General features: G+C 42.0%; 2 protein-coding genes across 3 annotated transcripts; one reads left to right on the forward strand and one right to left on the reverse strand.

Moving 5' to 3' along the window:
* Positions 1-309: 309 nt before the first annotated feature.
* On the forward strand, positions 310-5,211 carry LOC135160839 (suppressor of hairless protein). 2 transcript variants are annotated; one of them, XM_064117899.1, is made up of 2 exons: positions 310-810; positions 2,455-5,211. In XM_064117899.1, the coding sequence occupies exon 2, from the start codon at positions 2,555-2,557 to the stop codon at positions 4,079-4,081; it is 1,527 nt and encodes a 508-aa protein (XP_063973969.1). In that variant the 5' UTR covers positions 310-810; positions 2,455-2,554; the 3' UTR covers positions 4,082-5,211. The 2 variants fall into 2 exon arrangements, with proteins under 2 accessions (XP_063973969.1, XP_063973970.1); XM_064117900.1 differs by lacking the exon at positions 310-810 and adding an exon at positions 840-2,110.
* LOC135160826 (myosin-VIIa) lies at positions 5,208-19,686 on the reverse strand. The gene is made up of 9 exons (XM_064117867.1): positions 19,228-19,686; positions 14,512-14,567; positions 13,281-13,394; positions 12,857-13,188; positions 7,205-12,672; positions 7,008-7,104; positions 6,842-6,939; positions 6,461-6,630; positions 5,208-6,372 (listed from the first exon to the last, which is right to left on the reverse strand). Exons 2-9 carry the CDS (start codon positions 14,527-14,529, stop codon positions 6,160-6,162), a joined length of 6,510 nt encoding a protein of 2,169 aa, XP_063973937.1. The 5' UTR covers positions 14,530-14,567; positions 19,228-19,686; the 3' UTR covers positions 5,208-6,159.
* Positions 19,687-19,991: the final 305 nt, after the last annotated feature.

Genomic DNA, 19,991 nt, shown 5'->3' on the forward strand with positions numbered 1-19,991 from the left:
CTCCTCCTAAAATGTATTATGCAATGTTTCCCTAAAATCTACCCTTACACCGATAATCTCGATACAGTGATCGACTCTACAAGTAGTCCCTCCGCTCTCAACAGCCAATTTGTAATCAACAATCGAAGCAATTAAAAAAATCCTTCTCCACGTGTGAAATCAAAAACCAATGGTGGTATACCCTCCCCCTTCCATGAATACCGCGGCGCTGGGGTCGATACCACACCGTCACTCTTTGCAATGGTAAAACAATAGAAACTTCAAGGGACTTTGAGCGACGGTAATAACTCCCCACTGTCCCACGTTTTGTTTTAGTTGCACCGGGAGTGTCGGAGCACGAGGACGATCCCTCTCAACGCAAGCACCTCCTCACGTCACTGTTATTCCCACCACAGATATGTCACCCCATCACTCAATGAGTCAACTGATTAATTAATAATTAATTTCCTCGTGTCCTCCACCCTTGGGCATTGCCTTGTTTCACTGGGAATTCGAATTTCCCCGCGTAATTTAGGGGTTCAACTGTTGGCAGGACTGTCGGAAAATTTGGAAAGTGAACAGGTGTTTTTTGAATGGATCCGAGAAGGAGAGAATATACAACACAAGCGGGGGATTAATTCGGTAGCGTGTGTGTCAAATTGAATAAGTGATTTTTTATTGGGAGTATTTTAATGAGTGAGGAGTTGGGGATTATTTACTGAAGTGGAGGGTTTGAGGATTTTTGGTGGATGTAAAGGGATATTCTGGATAAGGTTCTATGATGCTTGGGTTAGTTGGAGAATCCTGGAAGCAGTGAACAACAATAACAGGGTGAGAACCCAATTTTTTCGAGTCGTTCGATTTTTCATTGGGTTTTGGGCTGTTATTAGCGGACATTTCCTTTTTTTATTCTTTTGAATCGTTGACGAATATGAAAACAAATTCATTATTCGTGTGCTTGTTATTGTGTTTCCAAAGGTTTTTCCAAGGCTGGGAGCCAACAATAGCAAACGTCCGGTGAAAAAAAAATTTGGAATCGAATTGATTGGCACAATTTTTGCCTTTCGGGGTTGATTATCAACAGAAGAGAGGGTGCTGAGCAAGATATTAGTTACCCTGAGGGATATAACCTCTACGTCATGACTTAGGGGGGGTCAGTAACAAAATCAACGTCCACATTTTAACACTGGATTTTTATCTCGAGAAACGAGAGAAAATGAGCAGAACTTAGTTGCTAAAAATTGGTAATTAAAACAGTGGACACAATTGCAAGAAAAAATGTGGGAACCTCTACACCGTTCGAAAATTATGATCCCTCAACTCCGATTGAACTCTGAGATCTAGACTTTTGAAGACAAGCTCACGAATAACTGACGATTTATTGGTCATTTGACCTTAAATAATGTAATTTTGTTGGCATAAATAATCATATACTTTTTTTTGAAGGATTTTCTTCTTGATATTCATCATCATGAATGGCGTAGGGACAAAATGATTCTCTGCATTCCTACTATCATCCCCAACTCTGTATTTTAACCTCGAAAAGCGAAAAAAATCGGAAAATCAATTCTCAAAACCCTGGCTTCAATAAATTAAACTAACAATTGAAACTGTAAAGACAAACCCTGAAATAATTGACGAATTATCCTTAATCTTTCGTCACATAATTCGATCCAACAACTAAATAAAAAAATACACAAACATTGCGCAATAGAATGCAAGGGGCAAAAATTGTGTCAAAGAATAATGCCCCAGAGGCAAATAAAAAACACCCGAGACTTGCCAATTAATTTATGCACATGAAAATGCACACATGGACTAGCTCGTCTATTCTGTTTTTGCATTCGGAAGTGACAGAACGAGCCACTGTAATTGCCACTAACTCCCCGAGGTCACAGTTTTTAATTTCCTTGTTATATTTTCATTCAATTCAATGATAACTCGTTCCCCCAATTCCATTGAATTCAGTATTTTCACAGAACAGTATTTTTGAAGATCACTTCGAACTCTTCAAGTTGTGGAGAGGAAAAAAAAATCATGACAATGATCATCATAAAAAAAATACAACGGCCTCGACGATGTTCCCACGTATCGTACGCATTTCCTCTTTCCTGTCTCGCTAAAAACCTAGGTAATTCCCAGGTTCATTTGGAACACCAGGATTTCTTTCCTGCATTAATTATTAACAAGCAGAACAAAACAGGGGATTTCTCACGTATTATGAAGCTGTACAAAAGAAATCCAGAACTGCAAGCAGTTGTTTTAATAATTATTCAAAATGTTTAATTCCTGTTTTCATAATTTACGTGGAAAAATACTGAAAATAATTTATAAATTGTTACGATGCCACTCGAACACTGCGCCGAGACGAAAATCTGTCCAATCCTCAAGGACAGCAGTAAAATGCTTGTCTACCTTCGTAGATGAATATTAATTTCAATGTTCCATATTTTTTAATCTCCCTGATACTTCCAGATGATCTCCATCGAGTCGCCGCGCATCTCAATGCTATGACGATCACCTCCTCTCGACGTGCCCCCCAGGATCGTCAGTTCCCGATCATCTATCTCCAATAATGCCCCACCAGTTTGGTCTGCCAGCGATGGCACACGGCATGCAGTCCCCTCCGTCCCCCACCGCGGTAATGTCGTACCCCCGTTTTGGCACTAATGTCTACCGTCCGGACCATCACCAGGATCAGAAGCTGACACGAGAAGCAATGGAGCGTTACCTCCGTGACCGCAGTGACATGGTGATAGTGATTCTTCACGCCAAAGTCGCCCAGAAATCTTATGGCAATGAGAAGAGGTTTTTCTGTCCTCCTCCCTGCATCTACCTATTCGGCGATGGCTGGAGGATGCGTCAGGAGCAGATGCTGAGAGAGGGTGAGAGTGAACAATCCGCCCAGCTCTGTGCATTCATCGGAATCGGCAATTCCGAACAAGACATGCAGCAGCTGGACCTCAACAACGGCAAGCAATATTGTGCAGCAAAAACCCTGTACATTTCGGACTCTGACAAGCGAAAGCACTTCATGCTGTCAGTTAAAATGTTTTATGGAAGTGGTCACGACATCGGGGTCTTCCACAGCAAGAGGATAAAGGTGATATCGAAGCCCTCGAAGAAGAAACAGTCCCTGAAGAACGCAGATCTGTGCATAGCCAGTGGTACGAAGGTCGCGCTGTTCAACAGGTTAAGATCCCAGACAGTGAGCACAAGGTACCTCCACGTGGAGAATGGCAATTTCCACGCCAGTTCGACCCAGTGGGGGGCCTTCACAATTCATCTGCTTGATGATAATGAGTCCGAGTCGGAGGAGTTCCAGGTTCGTGATGGTTACGTTCATTATGGTAGCACCGTGAAGCTTGTTTGCTCAGTAACAGGCATGGCCCTTCCCAGACTCGTTATCAGGAAGGTGGACAAGCAAATGGCAAGCCTGGAGGCTGACGATCCTGTATCGCAGCTACACAAGTGCGCTTTCTACATGAAGGACACTGATCACATGTACCTGTGCTTGAGTCAGGAGAGGATTATTCAGTTCCAGGCTACGCCCTGTCCAAAGGAGGCCAACAAGGAGATGATCAATGATGGTGCATGTTGGACTATTATCAGTACTGACAAGGCGGAGTATCAGTTCTTTGAGGGAATGGGTCCTGTCAGATCGCCAGTGACCCCAGTCCCTCTTGTTCACAGTCTTCATCTTAATGGAGGTGGGGATGTTGCCATGTTGGAACTGAAGGGGGATAATTTTACTCCTAATCTTCAGGTGTGGTTTGGAGACGTGGAGGCTGAGACCATGTACAGGTGTCAGGAGATCATGCTCTGCGTTGTACCGGATATATCGTTGTTCAGGGGTGAGTGGCTTTGGGTTAGGCAGCCCACACAGGTACCTGTTTCCTTGGTCAGGAATGATGGAATTATTTATGCCACTGGACTCACTTTTACGTACACACCGGAGCCAGGGCCCAGGCCACATTGTCCACCTGCTGACGAGATCATGAGGGCTCCCAGGGCTATTGGGCACAATCAGGCCAGTATGCCACCTGCTATCGCTGATGTTCCTTGGAATTCTCATCATCCACCCACGCAACCTGGGCTTTGATACTCCGGGGGGCTGCAGGAACGATCACGATGAGGGAATTTTGGGATTCCGGGGGGAAGAAACGTGATGGGAGAGTTTAGTTAGGATTTTTTTTCAATGAAAAGTCGACCGAAATACATGGGCGATTGGTAAAAATGAAAAAATTGTCTCATTACGTTTCACCTCATCGCCCCCTCGAGGTAATAGTGCTCCACTCATAAAGGACTGTTTCGTAGATGTTAAATACGGAAAGGATGTGTGTAATAATTTATGATTTTTAATACCAGAAAGAGATATTTCTATTATTCTTCGCGTGTAGAGGGGCTCAAAGAATAGTTCCTCATTAAGAATATATATAATAATTAATTGTAAGAGTAAAATTTTACTTCAGTTGAACATTATTGCTCATTTAGAATCATCCCTCTGGATGTCACGTTTCATTTGAGTTTAGCTGCAATGTCTCATTTTATCTCATCCAGTGATTTTCAATTACTAATAATTAACTACAGTGAATGTAAATAAAAAAATGTCTGAGTGAGCGGACAAGTGTGGATCAACGAGTGCAAATAGCGACATCTTAGTCGATTTTATACGATATCCTATAAATCATTGATGTAAATACAAAATTAATCTTGACATTATAAAAAATTAAGCATGTTTTACAGAGAATTCAGAAGCGAAGTTGATTATCTGTTAAATCATCAAGATGATAATGGGAATATCTCTGCAACGGCTGAGTGTACAAAAAACAGTCACAAGAGATTTGTTGCAGGAAATTTCCCGCTCTGCAGAAAACATTCTCTGACAATTTCTTCTAAACCCCCTCATTCTTGAGATAATCTAACTTTTAGTAAAAAAAAAACTTTCAATTTTTGTATCAAAGTTTTATGACTTCGCGGCTGAATAAAATATTGGATGTGAGATAAAAACTTCAAACTTCTGTAAATACAACGGCATAATAACTCCATATATAGTGTATGGATATTATACATATGTACACACACAAAAACAAACCTATAAACTCCTTTAATCGTAAGAAAATCCTAGGAACTAACTATATCTCTGATAGTTTAACGAAAGGATTAAAAAACTGAGTTTGTAATGGAATAAAGACAGCAGATGAGTGAGAAATAAAGTGAGTATCCAATTTTCTTTTTGTAACAATGCTCATTTTTTTAAATTATCATTTATTTTTTTTTATAAATTTCTCCTCTCCAGCCTCGATTTAATTACTAGATATAAATTCATTATAATTAATTAGTGAAAAATAGTTTAGGGATTTCGAAAAGAATTGGCATACATTGAACAACACTTATGTGCTTCGTGAGAATAAAAAAACAAGGAAAAAATTAATAATACACATGCATACATAGCACATTTTCAAAGAGGAAATGAGATAAGGATCGAAATCCGCAGTTGGGCTGTACCTCGGTAACATCCCTTCTCAAAGTTGTATTATTGTTACCAACGCAGGAATGTTGGTAATCCAAACGTGTGGGAATTTACCCACAATTAAATAATCCTCATTGTGACCAAAGACGTGAATCCATCAGAAATTCACACGAGACAAGAAAAAAAAAAAAGAAATCTGTGGCCTCTGATGATGAAAAGAAAAAATTCTAGAAAAAATAGATTCTGAGAATAAAAATATGATTTCAGCACGACAATTCTCGAATATACCTACTCTGTATAAATATGAATATTTAAAAAATATGTAATTAAAATATATACACTCATTCACCCACGAATCATACAATTTAATGACGAATTGAACGAACGAGATAAATTTCTTTAATTTTCAGTTCTCAGAATTTCACGAAAATTGCATCTTTCTCATCATCTGACAATAGCTAAATGTCAGGAGTGAATTAATCTCGTTTTGTCACTGGCCAAAAAAATTGAAAAATAGATCATTCAAAAAAAATATGTATCATTTCGACTTGCAAAAAGACCATTGCGATTTAAAAACAACTATTAAGCCCTATTGTACAAATTCAAAATTTCGCGACAATTTTATAATGCTCATCTCCACATAAAAATATCAAGAAATTCATCGACTTTAATCTCCTCATTACACGAAAATATATTGGAGATGATGATTACTGCTTAGGTATTCGTATTGTTCGCTGTTTATTCATGTTTGTGAGCATTAACGATATGTAAGAGGTGAGTAAATCATCCATTTTATACCCTAGGGATGTCTCACAAAGGAGTTTGGAACCCCTCACTAGATTACCGATTGTCATGTGGAAGTAGGTGTTCCCTGACGACCAGTTGGAGATTCTCGTGAACGGATGAGTGACCAATATATCCTGAATGAGGAAGGAAACATTGATTGGATTGCAAATTAAATTACTGATATCCCCTCCCCTTCACGGTATTATGAAATTGTAAATTTACCTTGGTTTGCGGATGAATTAAACTCACTCCGTGTTTATTGATAGCAATGAGCAAGAGTTCTGGGTAATTGGGCTCCGTTCCTTGTTTCACTTCGAAGAATGCCGATCCAAATGTTGGCCAACGATAAACAATTTTCAGAAATGTAATTTTGGCGTCCTCGGGGCTCATTCCTGACAAAATCAATCAACTAATTATTATATAAAACTTGATGACGAAACGAAATTGTTGTGGAGATATTTCCGGCATACACTTAATTTCCAGAAAATTTTCAAGCAAAAATGTCACGTAATTCATAATAATTTAATTTTTTTAAAAAAAGATCTCGAACCATTCCCCAGCGAGTTTATGTTACGTAAATTATTTTTGGATTGTTCTTCGTACCTGCATCTTGATTGTAGGCTGCTATTATCGAACGTTTCCAGTCGTTAGCACTCTGTACCTTCACCAAATCCCCGGGGATAAGTTCTCTCAACATTTGTCTGAAAAGATACAATCGAGTGATCGTTTGAGATGATGTCCTTATTTATCCGGGAAATTTATTACTCACGGTATTGCCTGCAGCTCTTGTTTACTCTCGCCAAATCTCACTCTGTACACCAAAGCAGCCAGTCTCGATGCCTCTTCCTTCGTGCACTTGTGATATCCTTGGGGAATAATGTAGAATTAGATAGAACGTGAAGGAAACAAAAGTAGAACAACATTCCACTTGTACAAAAATTTCGTTTCCTGAGATAAATTTCTCACCTCTCAGCAACTTCGGCAACTCCTGATGAAAATGAAAGATGAGATCTGCATTACGGTCTTTCCCCGGCACAGTATTTGTCCAAAGTTTCTTCATAAAGAACACTTGATACGTGAACTGTGGAGCTACCCCATCCTTCGAGGGTCTAGTCTTCCGGATCCAGTCGGTCAGATGCCTCACGAAATCGAAGAAGAAGTCACCCTCGGGGACCGATATAACTTTATCAGCAATTTTCACAAACAAGCTGAATCCCTCTGCCGATCTCAGGTTCAACCTCTGCGCAATATTCTGACAGAAATCTTTCGCTTTCGTTGAGGAATCCACCTCGAATGCCTCGTCAGTGTCATCAGGAAAATAAACTTTATGAAATATCTGCGTGGTTTTATGCTGAATCGCCTCCACCTCGACCTGATGGGGCGGATACTTTCTTTGTCCATTTCTCAGCGTCTTCTGGAGTCTCTGCAAGGAGTCCTGGCTGATAGGATGCCTCCTAGTCCTCAAGAACAGTGTCAACTCCTTCAGCAAACTCTGGCTGCACACAAAGAGTCCAGTGGCAAGCCACATCAGCTCCCACCCCCTCTCCTCGCTCAGTCGATTTCTGTTGTCCGTCAGTTGCTTCATAATTTGACAGTAGATCTCATCCCTCAGGATCTCATTCTTGAGGGGTCCATCGAAGATGACATCAGTGTACTCGTTCCCAATCCTCGGTCTTTTAGTGGGCAGATCCCCCATGTACTTGAGAATTGCATTGAATGCGAAGCAAGCCTCCTCAGCCAATTCCTCCTTGGACACGAGTTTCCTGAGAAGAGGTTGCTTGATTGGCTCCCTGGAATGTCTCCAGAGCTCGTCAACATGTCCCCGACGTGCAGCTGTCAACGTAAGAGCCTTTGACATAGTCCTCTTGGGAGGAGTCCTGAAATGATCGATAGCATATTCGAGAAGAGTGTGGGGTTTATCTCTGGGTTCAACACCATTAATCTGCTGGGGACAGAGTCGCCTGCCATTTTCACTGCCTTCGATACTGAACAACGCGAGAATGTCGTTGGGAGGCTTCGACAAGGATGGCAGAACGTAGACAGTCTCCGCTGGGAAGTCTCCCTTGTCTCCATTCCTCTCACAAGTCCCGATGCACCAGCCAGAGTTCAATACAGTCTCCCCAGTGCTCTCCTCATCGAGAACAATCAAATCCCCCTTGGAAAAATTCAGGAACGAGGAGCACGTACCCTCTCCTGGGGGCTTATAGTCCTGAAGAGCAATAACGTACTTGCTGCGTTTCTTCAGACCCTCCAGGAAATACACCACGAGGTCTCGAATATCTTCCGCATTGGGGCTCTGGAAAGTGAACTCCTCTCCTCGCACTGTCGACAGACTAAACGTTTGCGTGAACATCTTATTCGTTTTTTGACTAGACACCGTTGTGATCTCGGGGAAGGACAGCTCTAGGAGGACCTGTTCCTGGTCGTCAACAACGTAGACTCCGGTCCAGTTAACAGCGATAATGACATCGTTCTTCGGGAGATTTGGCCCGGAGTTGCGATAGGCTTCATAGAATCGGGAGAATAATAAAGGCCATTTGAATTTTGCGTATCCCACGATGTCCTCCTTGACTCGCAATGCTGGCACCTTCTCCTTAACGTAGTAGCTCTTCTTGAAGGCCTGCAGAACCAGATGGCCCCACCTCTCAATGGCCTTATCGACCCCAGTCAAACAATAATCAGGAATATAATTAGGAAGGAGAGCAAAAAGTCTGTCCACATTCATGTCAATGTGGTATTCAATGTAGTACTGTTGAGCTGCTATCATCGCAAGATCCTCCTCTTTATCGCACCTGTATTCCCCGAATTTTACCCCTCGCACCACCTGCTGATAGATTAAATTCGTCGCCACCTGGTCCTCAGTGGGTTCGTGCCAGGGTGCAAAGATCTCCTTTCTGAAGAACAATCTCCATGGGGCATTTCTCTCCTGGGCCCCCTGCTCCTTAGCATACTGTTCACACTGGGAAATAGCGTCCATTACATGATCTCCACCGCTACCCAATGAGGACACCTTATCAAACAGAGCGATGTACAATGAGAAACCAAATTGATCCCTCAAGGAGATCTTCTCCGAGAGCTGGTTGCAGAGTTCTCTGGCAGTGGTGGCTGAATCAGCCAGGAGTGTCTTCGTATTGCCATCCATGAAGGTAATTGGTAGCATAATGGGCTTCTTGGATTTAGTAGCTTGCAGCTCCAGCCAGCTGGGGGGTTGATTTCTGGTTCCATTATTAAAGGTACGCTTCAAACGATCTTCACAGTAGGGAGCGTAACCCGGTGGTCCCTCACGAATGAACGCCCTGAGATAATTGACGAACTTTTCCGAAGGTGCGAAGCACCCAACGCAGAGAGACAGGAGGATCCAACCTCTGGCGTGAGAAGACTTGGATGGATTATTCGTCAGTTGCTTGCAGATCTGACAGTAGACCTCGTCCCTCAACTCGGCCCTGAGTATTCCATGTCCAATGATGAAATGGAGCTTCTCCAGATTCGACGTGGGACGTGACTCCAGCCAGGACTGATAGCTATCAGCAGTGTACTCATCTTCCTGCAGTCTCCGCCTGACATCCTCGCCGAGTTTGTTCTTTCTCTTCAAAGTAAGTGAGACCAGCTTGTGTCTGATGGACCTGGGCTTCTGTTTAAAGCTGTCGGGATCCATTCCCATCATCTGGGCCTCCTGGAACTCCTTGCTCCTGATGAAATTCCTCCCCAAAGTGGCTGTCACCTTCGACATGACCGAGGTCGTGTCTCTGTTCATGGTGTGGTACCTCGGTTCAGGGAGATCCCCAGTGAACCTCAGAATGGTGATCCAAAGGGCCTGGGCCGCCAGCTGATCCCCTTGGGTGTGCAGAGGCAGCAGAGGATGCTTCAGAGGCTTCCTCGAGTAAGAATGGTTGATATTCCCTTGGAAGTAAGTAGCAGCGAATTTATTGAACTTGAACTCCGAGAGATCCTCCTCGTCCTCGGAGGCTGTCTGAAGGGGGCTGATGATCTCTTGCTGATCAGCCTTAGGTGCGGGGAGATCATTGAAGACCGACGTCTCCCTGGCTGGAGTGGGGGCCTCACTGCTTGAGTCTGGAAGAAAATCGAACATTGCCTCCACGAGTTTGCTGTCATCTACGGGCTCATCCTGCTTCTTCGCCGCGTCGTTTATTAGATTCTTCTTGATTTCCATTCTCCTCCGGTCCTCCAACTCCATCTCAATCTCCTTTCTCTCCAGCTCCTGCATTCTCTCCCTGTAATTCTGCTCGGCAATCTCCTTAGCTCGCTTGTTCCCCTGATCCTTCAACTCCCTCTCCTCGATTTTCCGCAGACGAAGTGCCTCGATGTGCAATCGATATTCATATTTAACTTTCTTAAACCGCCTCTGGGCGATTAATCTCCTAACGTGCGCCTGAATCTTCACGATCGCCCACATCTTCTTGCGATACATCCTCCTCACTAGGTGCCCTCGAGCCCGCGCCTGAAGTGCTACAATGTGACCCCGCAGATGTCTGAACCTGTGAGACAAAACCCTGGACCTCACCAGTGCCTGAAGTCTCATGTACCCACTGCGCATTCGCTTATACCTCTGCCTCTGTGCATATCCCCTCCAGAGTTTTTGCACCACAACAGCAGCTGTTCTCATCCTTAAGAATCGTCGCCTGTAAACCCACCCCCTGATATTTCTCTGGAGAATCAAGATTTTCCTCGTCAGTACCCGATCCCTCTCTTGCTCCAGAAACAGATCGTGAGCGTCCTTGAGGAAGACCTTGGTGTGCCCTAGCTGATAGTCAGATCTTCCAAGAACATGATGGCAGATCCTCGCAGTAGCTCCTCGGCAATCGGTCTTGTGTGCGGGAGGAATACCAGATATCAAGAATCTGTACCTTTCCACAAACTCCGAGAAAGCGTGACGAATGGGATAGCCAGCCCTGCGGATCCTGATGGTCTCCATCATCCCGGAGTATCTCAACTGCCTGCAGCACAGGCCTCGATCGAACATCATCGGTTTTTTATACTCATTCGGCTTGATGCATCTGATGAAGAAGGGCTGGCAGTTGCATAAAGTCCGCATGAGAGAGTCTAACGATTTCTTGAACTGCGTTGAGAGAGTCGGCGCTCTCTTCCTGGTCTCTGAGCCCATCCCTATGTCCTCGACGAAGCACGTCTGCAGGAACTTATTGGAGGATATGTGAATCAACTGAAGAAGATCAGCACTGAAGGTGTCCCTGTTCTTCTCCAGGAAGCTTCGCGTGTCGTAGAAAACAACACCAGCGAAGTGATTCAGGCCGAATGAAGTGTTGATATCGGATTTTGGCTTCAGGTAGTTCCTGTGGGTGCCGTGGGTCTTGTGGATCTTGGCCAGCATCGTCTGGTCAGTGCCCTTGGGGAACTTTGATTCTTCATCAATCAGGGCCATAATGTTCAGCTGCTTTATCGCGATCAGGTCCAAGGCGTCTTGATTATCGACGAATTCTATGTGCTGCCAGTTTATCCCCTCGTGATTGTACTCCTCTTGCTCGAGTTTAAATATGTGCTGCACGAAAAACTGCTGTAAATTCTCGTTCGCGTAATTAATACAGAACTGCTCGAAACTGTTGTGATCGAAATTCTCAAATCCGAAGATGTCCAGTACACCAATTGCACTTCTGGACTTGTGCTTTGGACGAAAGATAGCCTCATTGATGCGCTTGACGATGTGTATAAAGAGTCTACCGTATATCCCCTTGACGAAGGCGTCTCTGATGTCCACTGATTGGTCCCTCGAGAGCGTCGAGACGACTGTCTCACCGTGAGCAAAAATTGTTCTTCTCGTGAGGGCATCCACTAGGGACGGAATCGGTACACCCAGGAGGTGAGCGACTCTCTGGACAGCAGTGTGTTCAGATATTTCCGTGGCATCCAGATTATCAACGACTGTCGCCCTGTACTTAATGTTTCCCATGTGCAACAAAGCAGCGAGCAGCCTCAGAACCTCCCAGATCTCGGGGTCTGAGAAGAGAAGAACCTTCATCGCTGATCTTATATCAGCGAATTCAGCTGCATCGTCCCGACCTTCACACGTTATGCTGCCTCCACCTGTGAGGTATTTGTAGTGGGACGCATCCTCGAGCTCCAATTTTTTCTTCTCCTCGGAGGAGAGCCCAGCCAGCATGCAGTAGAAGATGTGATAGTTTCGTTCGTCAGCATTCTGAGAGACTATCCGGGATTTCTCCAGGAGGTACTGCTCGATCTTGGCGCCCTCGATAACCCCCTGATCGTTGAAGTGGATGTCTATGTATTTTCCGAAACGCGAAGAGTTGTCATTGCGAACAGTCTTGGCGTTGCCGAAGGCCTCGAGGATGGGATTCGCCTCCAGAATTTGCTGTTCTATCCAGGAGTGCTTGCCACTGATTGCTGCTAGGTATTGAAGAATTAACTTTGTGCTTTCGGTTTTACCTGCTCCGCTCTCACCACTGGAAGCAGAGAATTCAGGTAAGAAGCAGAGTTGTGCTATAGAACTGATTTTTTATCAATTATGCTCGTGACACGTGTCAAGAGACTTTTCATTGGACATCTTCGCCTCACACTTCGTTCACATTTTCAATCTACAAAGTTCTGAGGACCTATCGGGCAAGTTTATAAAAAACAAACGATTACCTGATGACGATGCATTGATCCTGCCCATATCTATTCATATGAGCATAACTATTATCACCAATGGCGAAAATATGAGGTGGCAATTCACCAATTTTTCTATCCTTGTACAGTTTAATCTGCTCGGCAGTGTAGATCGGCAGAATTTGGTAGGGATTAACGGCGACTAGAATAGAACCAGTGTAAGTGTAAATGAGATTCTCGTTGTATCTTATGAGGAGATTCCTGAGGATGCCAGCCTCGTGGAGGTCGCCGAGGCTTATCATATCCTCGACGCCCTGTACTGACGTGGCGTGCATCGCCTTTATTCTTCGTTCTGGAGTGAGCCATTGCTCCTGCAAAAATATAAAATAAAAAAAAAGCCACAATGAGAGCCAGTCCAAGTTTTATTTAATTAATTATGTGATTGTTGAGAGGGGATTCTCACGTTGTTGTCGTCGTCTTTAACTTGAATGCGGCGTCCCTCGGCGGAGACTACCCTTGCTCCTATGGCGACATCGAATTCCCGTCCCGATATTGGTTCGATCCATATGTAATCACCCTGTTGGCAGACATTTTATTTATTATTACCCTGGTGAACGATTCTTTATTATTAACGCCTGGGGTATCCTCCACCTTCTGATTCACGTCACATTCGTCCTTCCCCACTAACTTTTAACGTTATGGAGATTTTTAGTGTCGGGTTGATTTGGTATTCAACTAATATCAAATAAACTAGTGGTATAAAGCCTATCAAATGGCTGGAAATTCCGTAAGTTTTACAGTTAATGGCTCACTGTATAGAATTCTCTCGAGATAACGGATTGAATAGTAATTAAATTGATTCATGATAATGATATAGAAATGAGGCTCAGCTCTATTCTGAGTGGAATATCCTACTTTTGAAAATTTTTCGGCTTAATTGTATGACAGGACTTCCAACGAAAGGGCACCCAGTCAATATCATCTAGATTAAATTTTCTAAAATACTGATATTCTTTTAAAATGCTCATTGCTTAGGAGTAAATGATACAACTAGTTTTCCGAATGACTAATTATGATTAATTAACTCCAGATTATCAATTCGAACCCGTAACACCACCGATTACGATTACTCGACCGAGTCAAAAGAGAATTCCTATAGATAATTGTGCACGTTATATCCACGTATCGTTGAGCGCGTGTGTCCGTACAATATATTTTAATGTGTGCGTCCCAATTGTTCGGTGTCTCGGAACATCGGGAGAGCGAGAAGAGTCCGCTTGCCCAGTTGCCTTTTCCGCTCTTTGGTGGGTGCGCACACACAACTGGTTAATATTTTTTTTTTTTCACCTGGATTATCAAAATGGTGATCTAATAGTGGTCTAGGTATTGTGGGATTTTTTAATTTCCCGTGGGGTGGACCACACTCGTCACTTCCGGGTCGTCTCCCCTAGTGTTAAGAAAAACTTCCGGATTTTTTAAATCCGACACTTTCGTTTCCAGGTCAACTAGTCGTCCTTACGTGTATTTTTTTTCAGCAGTTGATTACTATTATTTTGTGATTTTCAATGGGCTAACGACTTATTTTCTAGTTTTCTTCAAGCAAAAAATTACTAGGCTCTATTCAGGAATCGTCTCTTGCAAAAATAGAGCTTTAATCGATTTCTCCAATTATGATACTTTGTTCATCGATTTACCCGGGTAACGATGACCATCTCTCGAGTCTCGTTCGACGTGCACACTGGCCCGCCACCTAAAACATAAAGAAATATTTAATGAATAAAAGCACGCCTCAAGTGTCAATGGATTTAGTCAATAAAAACTGCAGCTGTTGTTGTAATTGTAGCTGTTACTCGTCTCAGCGCGTTATTTTAGGAGAAAACATCGGAGGGATCTCTTGACATTTTCTCTTAAAACGACTCATCAAAAAGGATTATTTTGTAAGGTGTGAAAAGCCAACTTGTGGTTTTATGATTCGTCCGAGAGTTGAATATCTTCTCGAAACATTCGAAATCTTGAGAAACAATGGCAAGACCATGACTATTATCCGGCCTCTTCAACTCATGATGATGATGATGTTGTATATTTTTTTTTTCATTTTAATTCTAATGTTGTTCTACCAATTTTTGTACAATTGTTGTGCAATGACTTGACCCTAGAATTTGTCTACGCTTTCGACTCTCTAATTTATGAGTAAAATAGTAAATTCCATGTTTTCAACATCGAGTTTTCATTAATGATATTCACCTCACGTTAGAATTAAATCTTCGACATCCGGATCTTTCTCCCCAGTATCATCAGACGCACCAGTGAACGTCATTATGATTTTTGAGAAACGAATTCCTCGGGCTACCGAGGAGAAATAATATTCCAGAAAAAAAGTAGGAAAAGATGATCAGTGGCCTTACATTAACCAGTTTGTGCAAGTAGATGTAAAAATGTAATGAATCTTCTCAATATCATCATCAATCATGTGCTAGGATTATCCCCAAGGTCCATCGTCAGATCCTTCTTGAGTGATGTCATACCCACTCATCAATATCCTCTTATTTATTTGTCCAAGAGTGTCATTAGTACTTTATTAAAATTAAATGACGTGATAAATCTCCCATTGAAACCAATTTGTCGTGAAACTTTTCAAGATCTCCGCGACAATATAATTACCCAGTTTATTGATTAAACAGTCCGCCAAATGCTTGGAAATCATCAAAACCTTCAATTGAATCAGTGAATTCCTTCCATGCCACAATCAGCCGGCTGGAATCGCGTGATGAATTCATAAACCAAAGAAATGCTGTTACATTCATAGTTCAAGGTAAATAACGAAAATAAATTAAAACCTCGTAAGTGGGCGCTGATAAAAGTGGAGATATAATGACTGAACAAACGAGAGGAATCAAAATCAAAGGCCAGAATGAGCCGTATCCGCATAAGAATTACCTAAATACCTGGAAGATAAGCGGTGAACTTGTTTAGATAGTGATGTATTCAGTCAGAAAAATGCTGTTGAAATTTGAAGTGAAAGACCTTCAAATTTTTAACAACAATAAATCATCCAATATTTGCTAATGTTGAAAATGCTCTGACTCAAATTTCAAAAAATTTGCAACAGAGTCTCTTGCGTGAGCTCGAGATAATTCAATTGCTTTTGATTGATCGAGCAGGACTGAGACACTCGGAAAAACATTGACTTCAATTCTTCCAATTCTCGGAGAAGAGAAAAAAAATGATAGGAGACGTGGATACATATGTGGCCTGATGTCCGTTAGTACAGAAACCGTACGTTGGTGCTCCACAACGTGCACAGAGAATGGATAAACCTGTTCGCTAAGTGGGTTAGCTGCGCGACACTAGTCCCCTTGGGTATTCCACACTCGATTCCAGACGAGAAGTATGACTTAGTTCGTTATTACATCGGGGAATTCGAATGGGAGTGATTCCTGGAGAAAATATTGTTTTTGTTTATTTACTTTTAGAAGTGGGGGGAAGGCATAAATGTCTGCCCATTTAATTATGCCATCTTAATGAGTCAAAGCTCATTACTGATTGAAGAAATACCATCGAAATGAAGTAAAAAATTAGTTTCACTCGGGCAATCTAGAGCTATTGACGACCAGGTGGGTGCCCTTATTGCCCTGCTTCGTGACTAATTAGTTTGATTTCAATTTCAATTCTCCTTGGATAGCGCAGTGGTGACGAAAATTGCGATTTTTTTGTGAGAACCTTTTTTGTCGAGCACACCAAGGACTACAAAAAAGTTCTAACAAGAATTACGCTATCTCTCTTAGATTCCCGTCTATTCAAGGAGACCTAGCATTGAAATGAAATTAGTTCAAACAAAAATTGGGAAAAGTGAGCAATTTTCGAAGGAAAATATCTCGAGGTCGGTTGATCGCAGATGAAAAATGATTATATTGCATTGTAGAGACCGATTCAACCTTTAAAATGAGACCAGACTCGTCGAAATGGGGTGATTTGTTCAAGAGTTATTCAAATTTGACAAAAAAAAATTTCTTGCAGTGCTACATCGTTTCGCCACTTGGCTGTAAAATTGTGGGACTGACGTAAAAATTTCTGCAGCTTTCCACAGCCCATTGAGTCCCAATTTCCCTATTGCGATTCCCTCCATTTATATCGGCTATAAATGATTCTTTAATGGACCATTTCTAAAGAAATTTCAATAATCATCTTTCACTGTTTTGATTTACAACAAATGAAAGTTGCATTGACATTGATTGGTGAGAATTCCAAGTATGGAATAAAAGAAAGTAGAATTTTACGGTGGATTCTGGTGTTTCAAGGACCCATCGGGGTATTGATCTTGTAGTTTGAGAAGAAATACGAGCCGTGCGAAAGTACAGGATCTACCGTGCAGACACTAATACCCGGACAACTGTCTGCGGGGTCAGTGTCAGTGTCCCTCGCCTTTTCCGGTTTTTACTCTGTCGGTCACACTAATTTGTATGACTAAACGTTCGATTGAGTATTTCGCAGAACAAATTTCAGTCCAAGTAAAAAGCGATAAAAATCGTTTCACGTGTTGTTGAGCATTACTTCGAAGTTTTTTTTTTACGTTTTCCGTCAATCGTCCAATAAAAAAACCCAAAGGTCTCTTGACATATTTTTTTATCTTCGTAAGGATATCCGTCTTCTAAAGTCTAGTGCAGACCACACAAGAAACAAACACTCGGTGCTATTTCTTTTTGCACTAAATTATATGTTTTTCAGTTCTACCGATCCAAATGACACTTCACCTGTAGACTTCAAGTTTAAATAATAAATTAATTGGAAAATGTCGAAGACATTGGGGTCAGATGGGAGTGACCTGACAGCACTGACGTTCGACAATAAAAGTAAATGGATATCCTGAAGTGGGAAGAAGACTAAGTGATTAAAAAGTCAATATCCCAATGACATTCTCTATTATTTATTGACAGGAGCCAATAACTGAAAGAGAAATTGAGCCTAACCAGCAGAAAGTTTTCCCTCTAGGCCCCTAGAAATCCGTTAGCAACAAATAATGGGACAATTTCCCATTACGAATCGATTTTTTACATCTTAAACCCAACAATAATTGCATCCGACCGAGAGAAAATGGTCTCCAACCATTGAAACATGGATTTTTCGCCAAAAGGATACCTCAATGCTCTCTGAAACCTAGTCGTCAATGACATAAATATCCTGGAGCTGTGTAAAAAACTCAGAACGTGAAATAAAAAATTGCCATCTCGTTTTTCACAACATCGACATGAAAGACAAAATTAGTATCATTAAACGTCATCCTCTGCACTCTCATTTTTTTTTCGCAATTGACGAGCACTCGGGGTGTATCCGAGTCCAAAGGTAGACACAGGACAAGGAACTGAGGGGGAAGGGACTTTGCAGCACATAGCACAGGGATAATATTCCATGTAACAGGTGTCTCTCGAAGTTGTGCGCAGGGAGGGAAAGAAAAAACGAGAAAAACTGTACAGTACTGAACCGGGCAGGTGTCATCTACCTGTCTGGAACGGTGACCTTCCGGGCCTTTACAAATTCATAACAAAACCAGTGATGAACGAGGAAAACCGGGGAACATTTATATTTTTGTGTTTTTTAATTGCAATTATCCATATGCAACTGAGAAAAAAACAGAAAAATATATGTTATGATTTAATCTTTACTTTAATGTTCTAATTTGCAATACAGAAAAGAATAAAAAAAATTATTTACCATTCCAAAGTAATAATAAGTGAATAATAACAAGAAACAAACTAATTGGAATTGTTTAATATCTTCTGATCCAACGAAGCAATTTGAATAAATCTGGACGATTTTGAAACCATCCAAAAAGACCTTGAAAATTAAATAAAAAACCTGAATTTCTCTCTCCAGATACCTAGTTACTGACACTTCAGAATGACCCGGTTTTCCATCTCGTCCGGAACGTATTTTACTCATGAACTTCTCCCAAGTGACTAAGTTTTCTATTTCGGTTGAAATTCAACAAAATATGCTATCATTCATGATCAATCCATTGGACTAGTCAAGTGATGAATACTGAGTATTTCATCGTAAAAAGTTCTCGATAAAAAGATTTTTATCGAATAACTTTCGGCTTGACCGGTGACGCAGGAAATGAGTATAAAAAAGAACAAGTGAGAATATAAAAAAGCGTCTGGTTGGCTTCTATCCCCCGGTGAAGCCCCACACATCCCTTTCCCAACCGAAAAACAATAACCGAATCCCTCGATTCATCACTTCATCTACTTGTTGACAAACAAGGTCTTGGATCCCAGATATTCCTGATCCACTTCTCCCTCATTGAAGATACCGAATGGTAACCGATAACCCACATGACGAAAGATCGCATTACGAATGAAAAAAGTTAATCTTTGGCACGCGAAGTCAATAAAAATCCCAGAATGACGTACCTTGTGGTCTTGATGTTGTTCTTATTCAATGATTTTCCACACCTGAGGACGATTATCTCCAGGTAAAATTCACTTTTTCTCTGATATCACCGTAAATCATTGACCCCACTGTGGCTCTCTCACTAAATAACGAAACTCACTGTAATTCTGTTCACCAAGTCACTCATTCCGGAGCATGAACTTGACGACGTGGACATGTACAAAATAATGAAGCAGTTGTAAGTGCAGATTGAACTCTCTCACATTCGACCGGGCAATCGATTATCACTCGCACTTTGACTATTGGGAGACGGGTTAAAAAATTCCAGGGGTGGCAGGGGGGATTGTTACACTGATTGGGGATACAGATGTGAATAAAAATCGGCAAATCGGCCGCCCTGGTAAGCGATACCGAATGTGTAGAGCTCGGGCGAGCACGCCAACAGGTAACAACCGCGTATAGGTAGCACGGGGTACCGTCGGGGATCCATCGGTGACCGGCACATTAACACGTTCGTTCGGCGGAAGTCGGGGGGACTCGGCATCACAGGATCTTGTACAGGTGGGGTTCGCCAATGGATCGAGAGAGACAGTCTCTGTCAAAATCGTATGGAAATTGCTTCAAATCCGTTGTCTATTCACTGATTATTTATTCAAATAATGAATTCTGGAGAAATTTCCCGTTGATTTTACGACAGACTGAATAATATTCCATTGCTTCCATGAAATTAAATGGAAAATTGCTTTTGAATACCAATAACATTTTTTTGCTAGTGATAGAAACG

Source organism: Diachasmimorpha longicaudata, chromosome 3 (genome assembly GCF_034640455.1).
Source record: "Diachasmimorpha longicaudata isolate KC_UGA_2023 chromosome 3, iyDiaLong2, whole genome shotgun sequence".
NCBI classification, from domain to species: domain Eukaryota; kingdom Metazoa; phylum Arthropoda; class Insecta; order Hymenoptera; family Braconidae; genus Diachasmimorpha; species Diachasmimorpha longicaudata.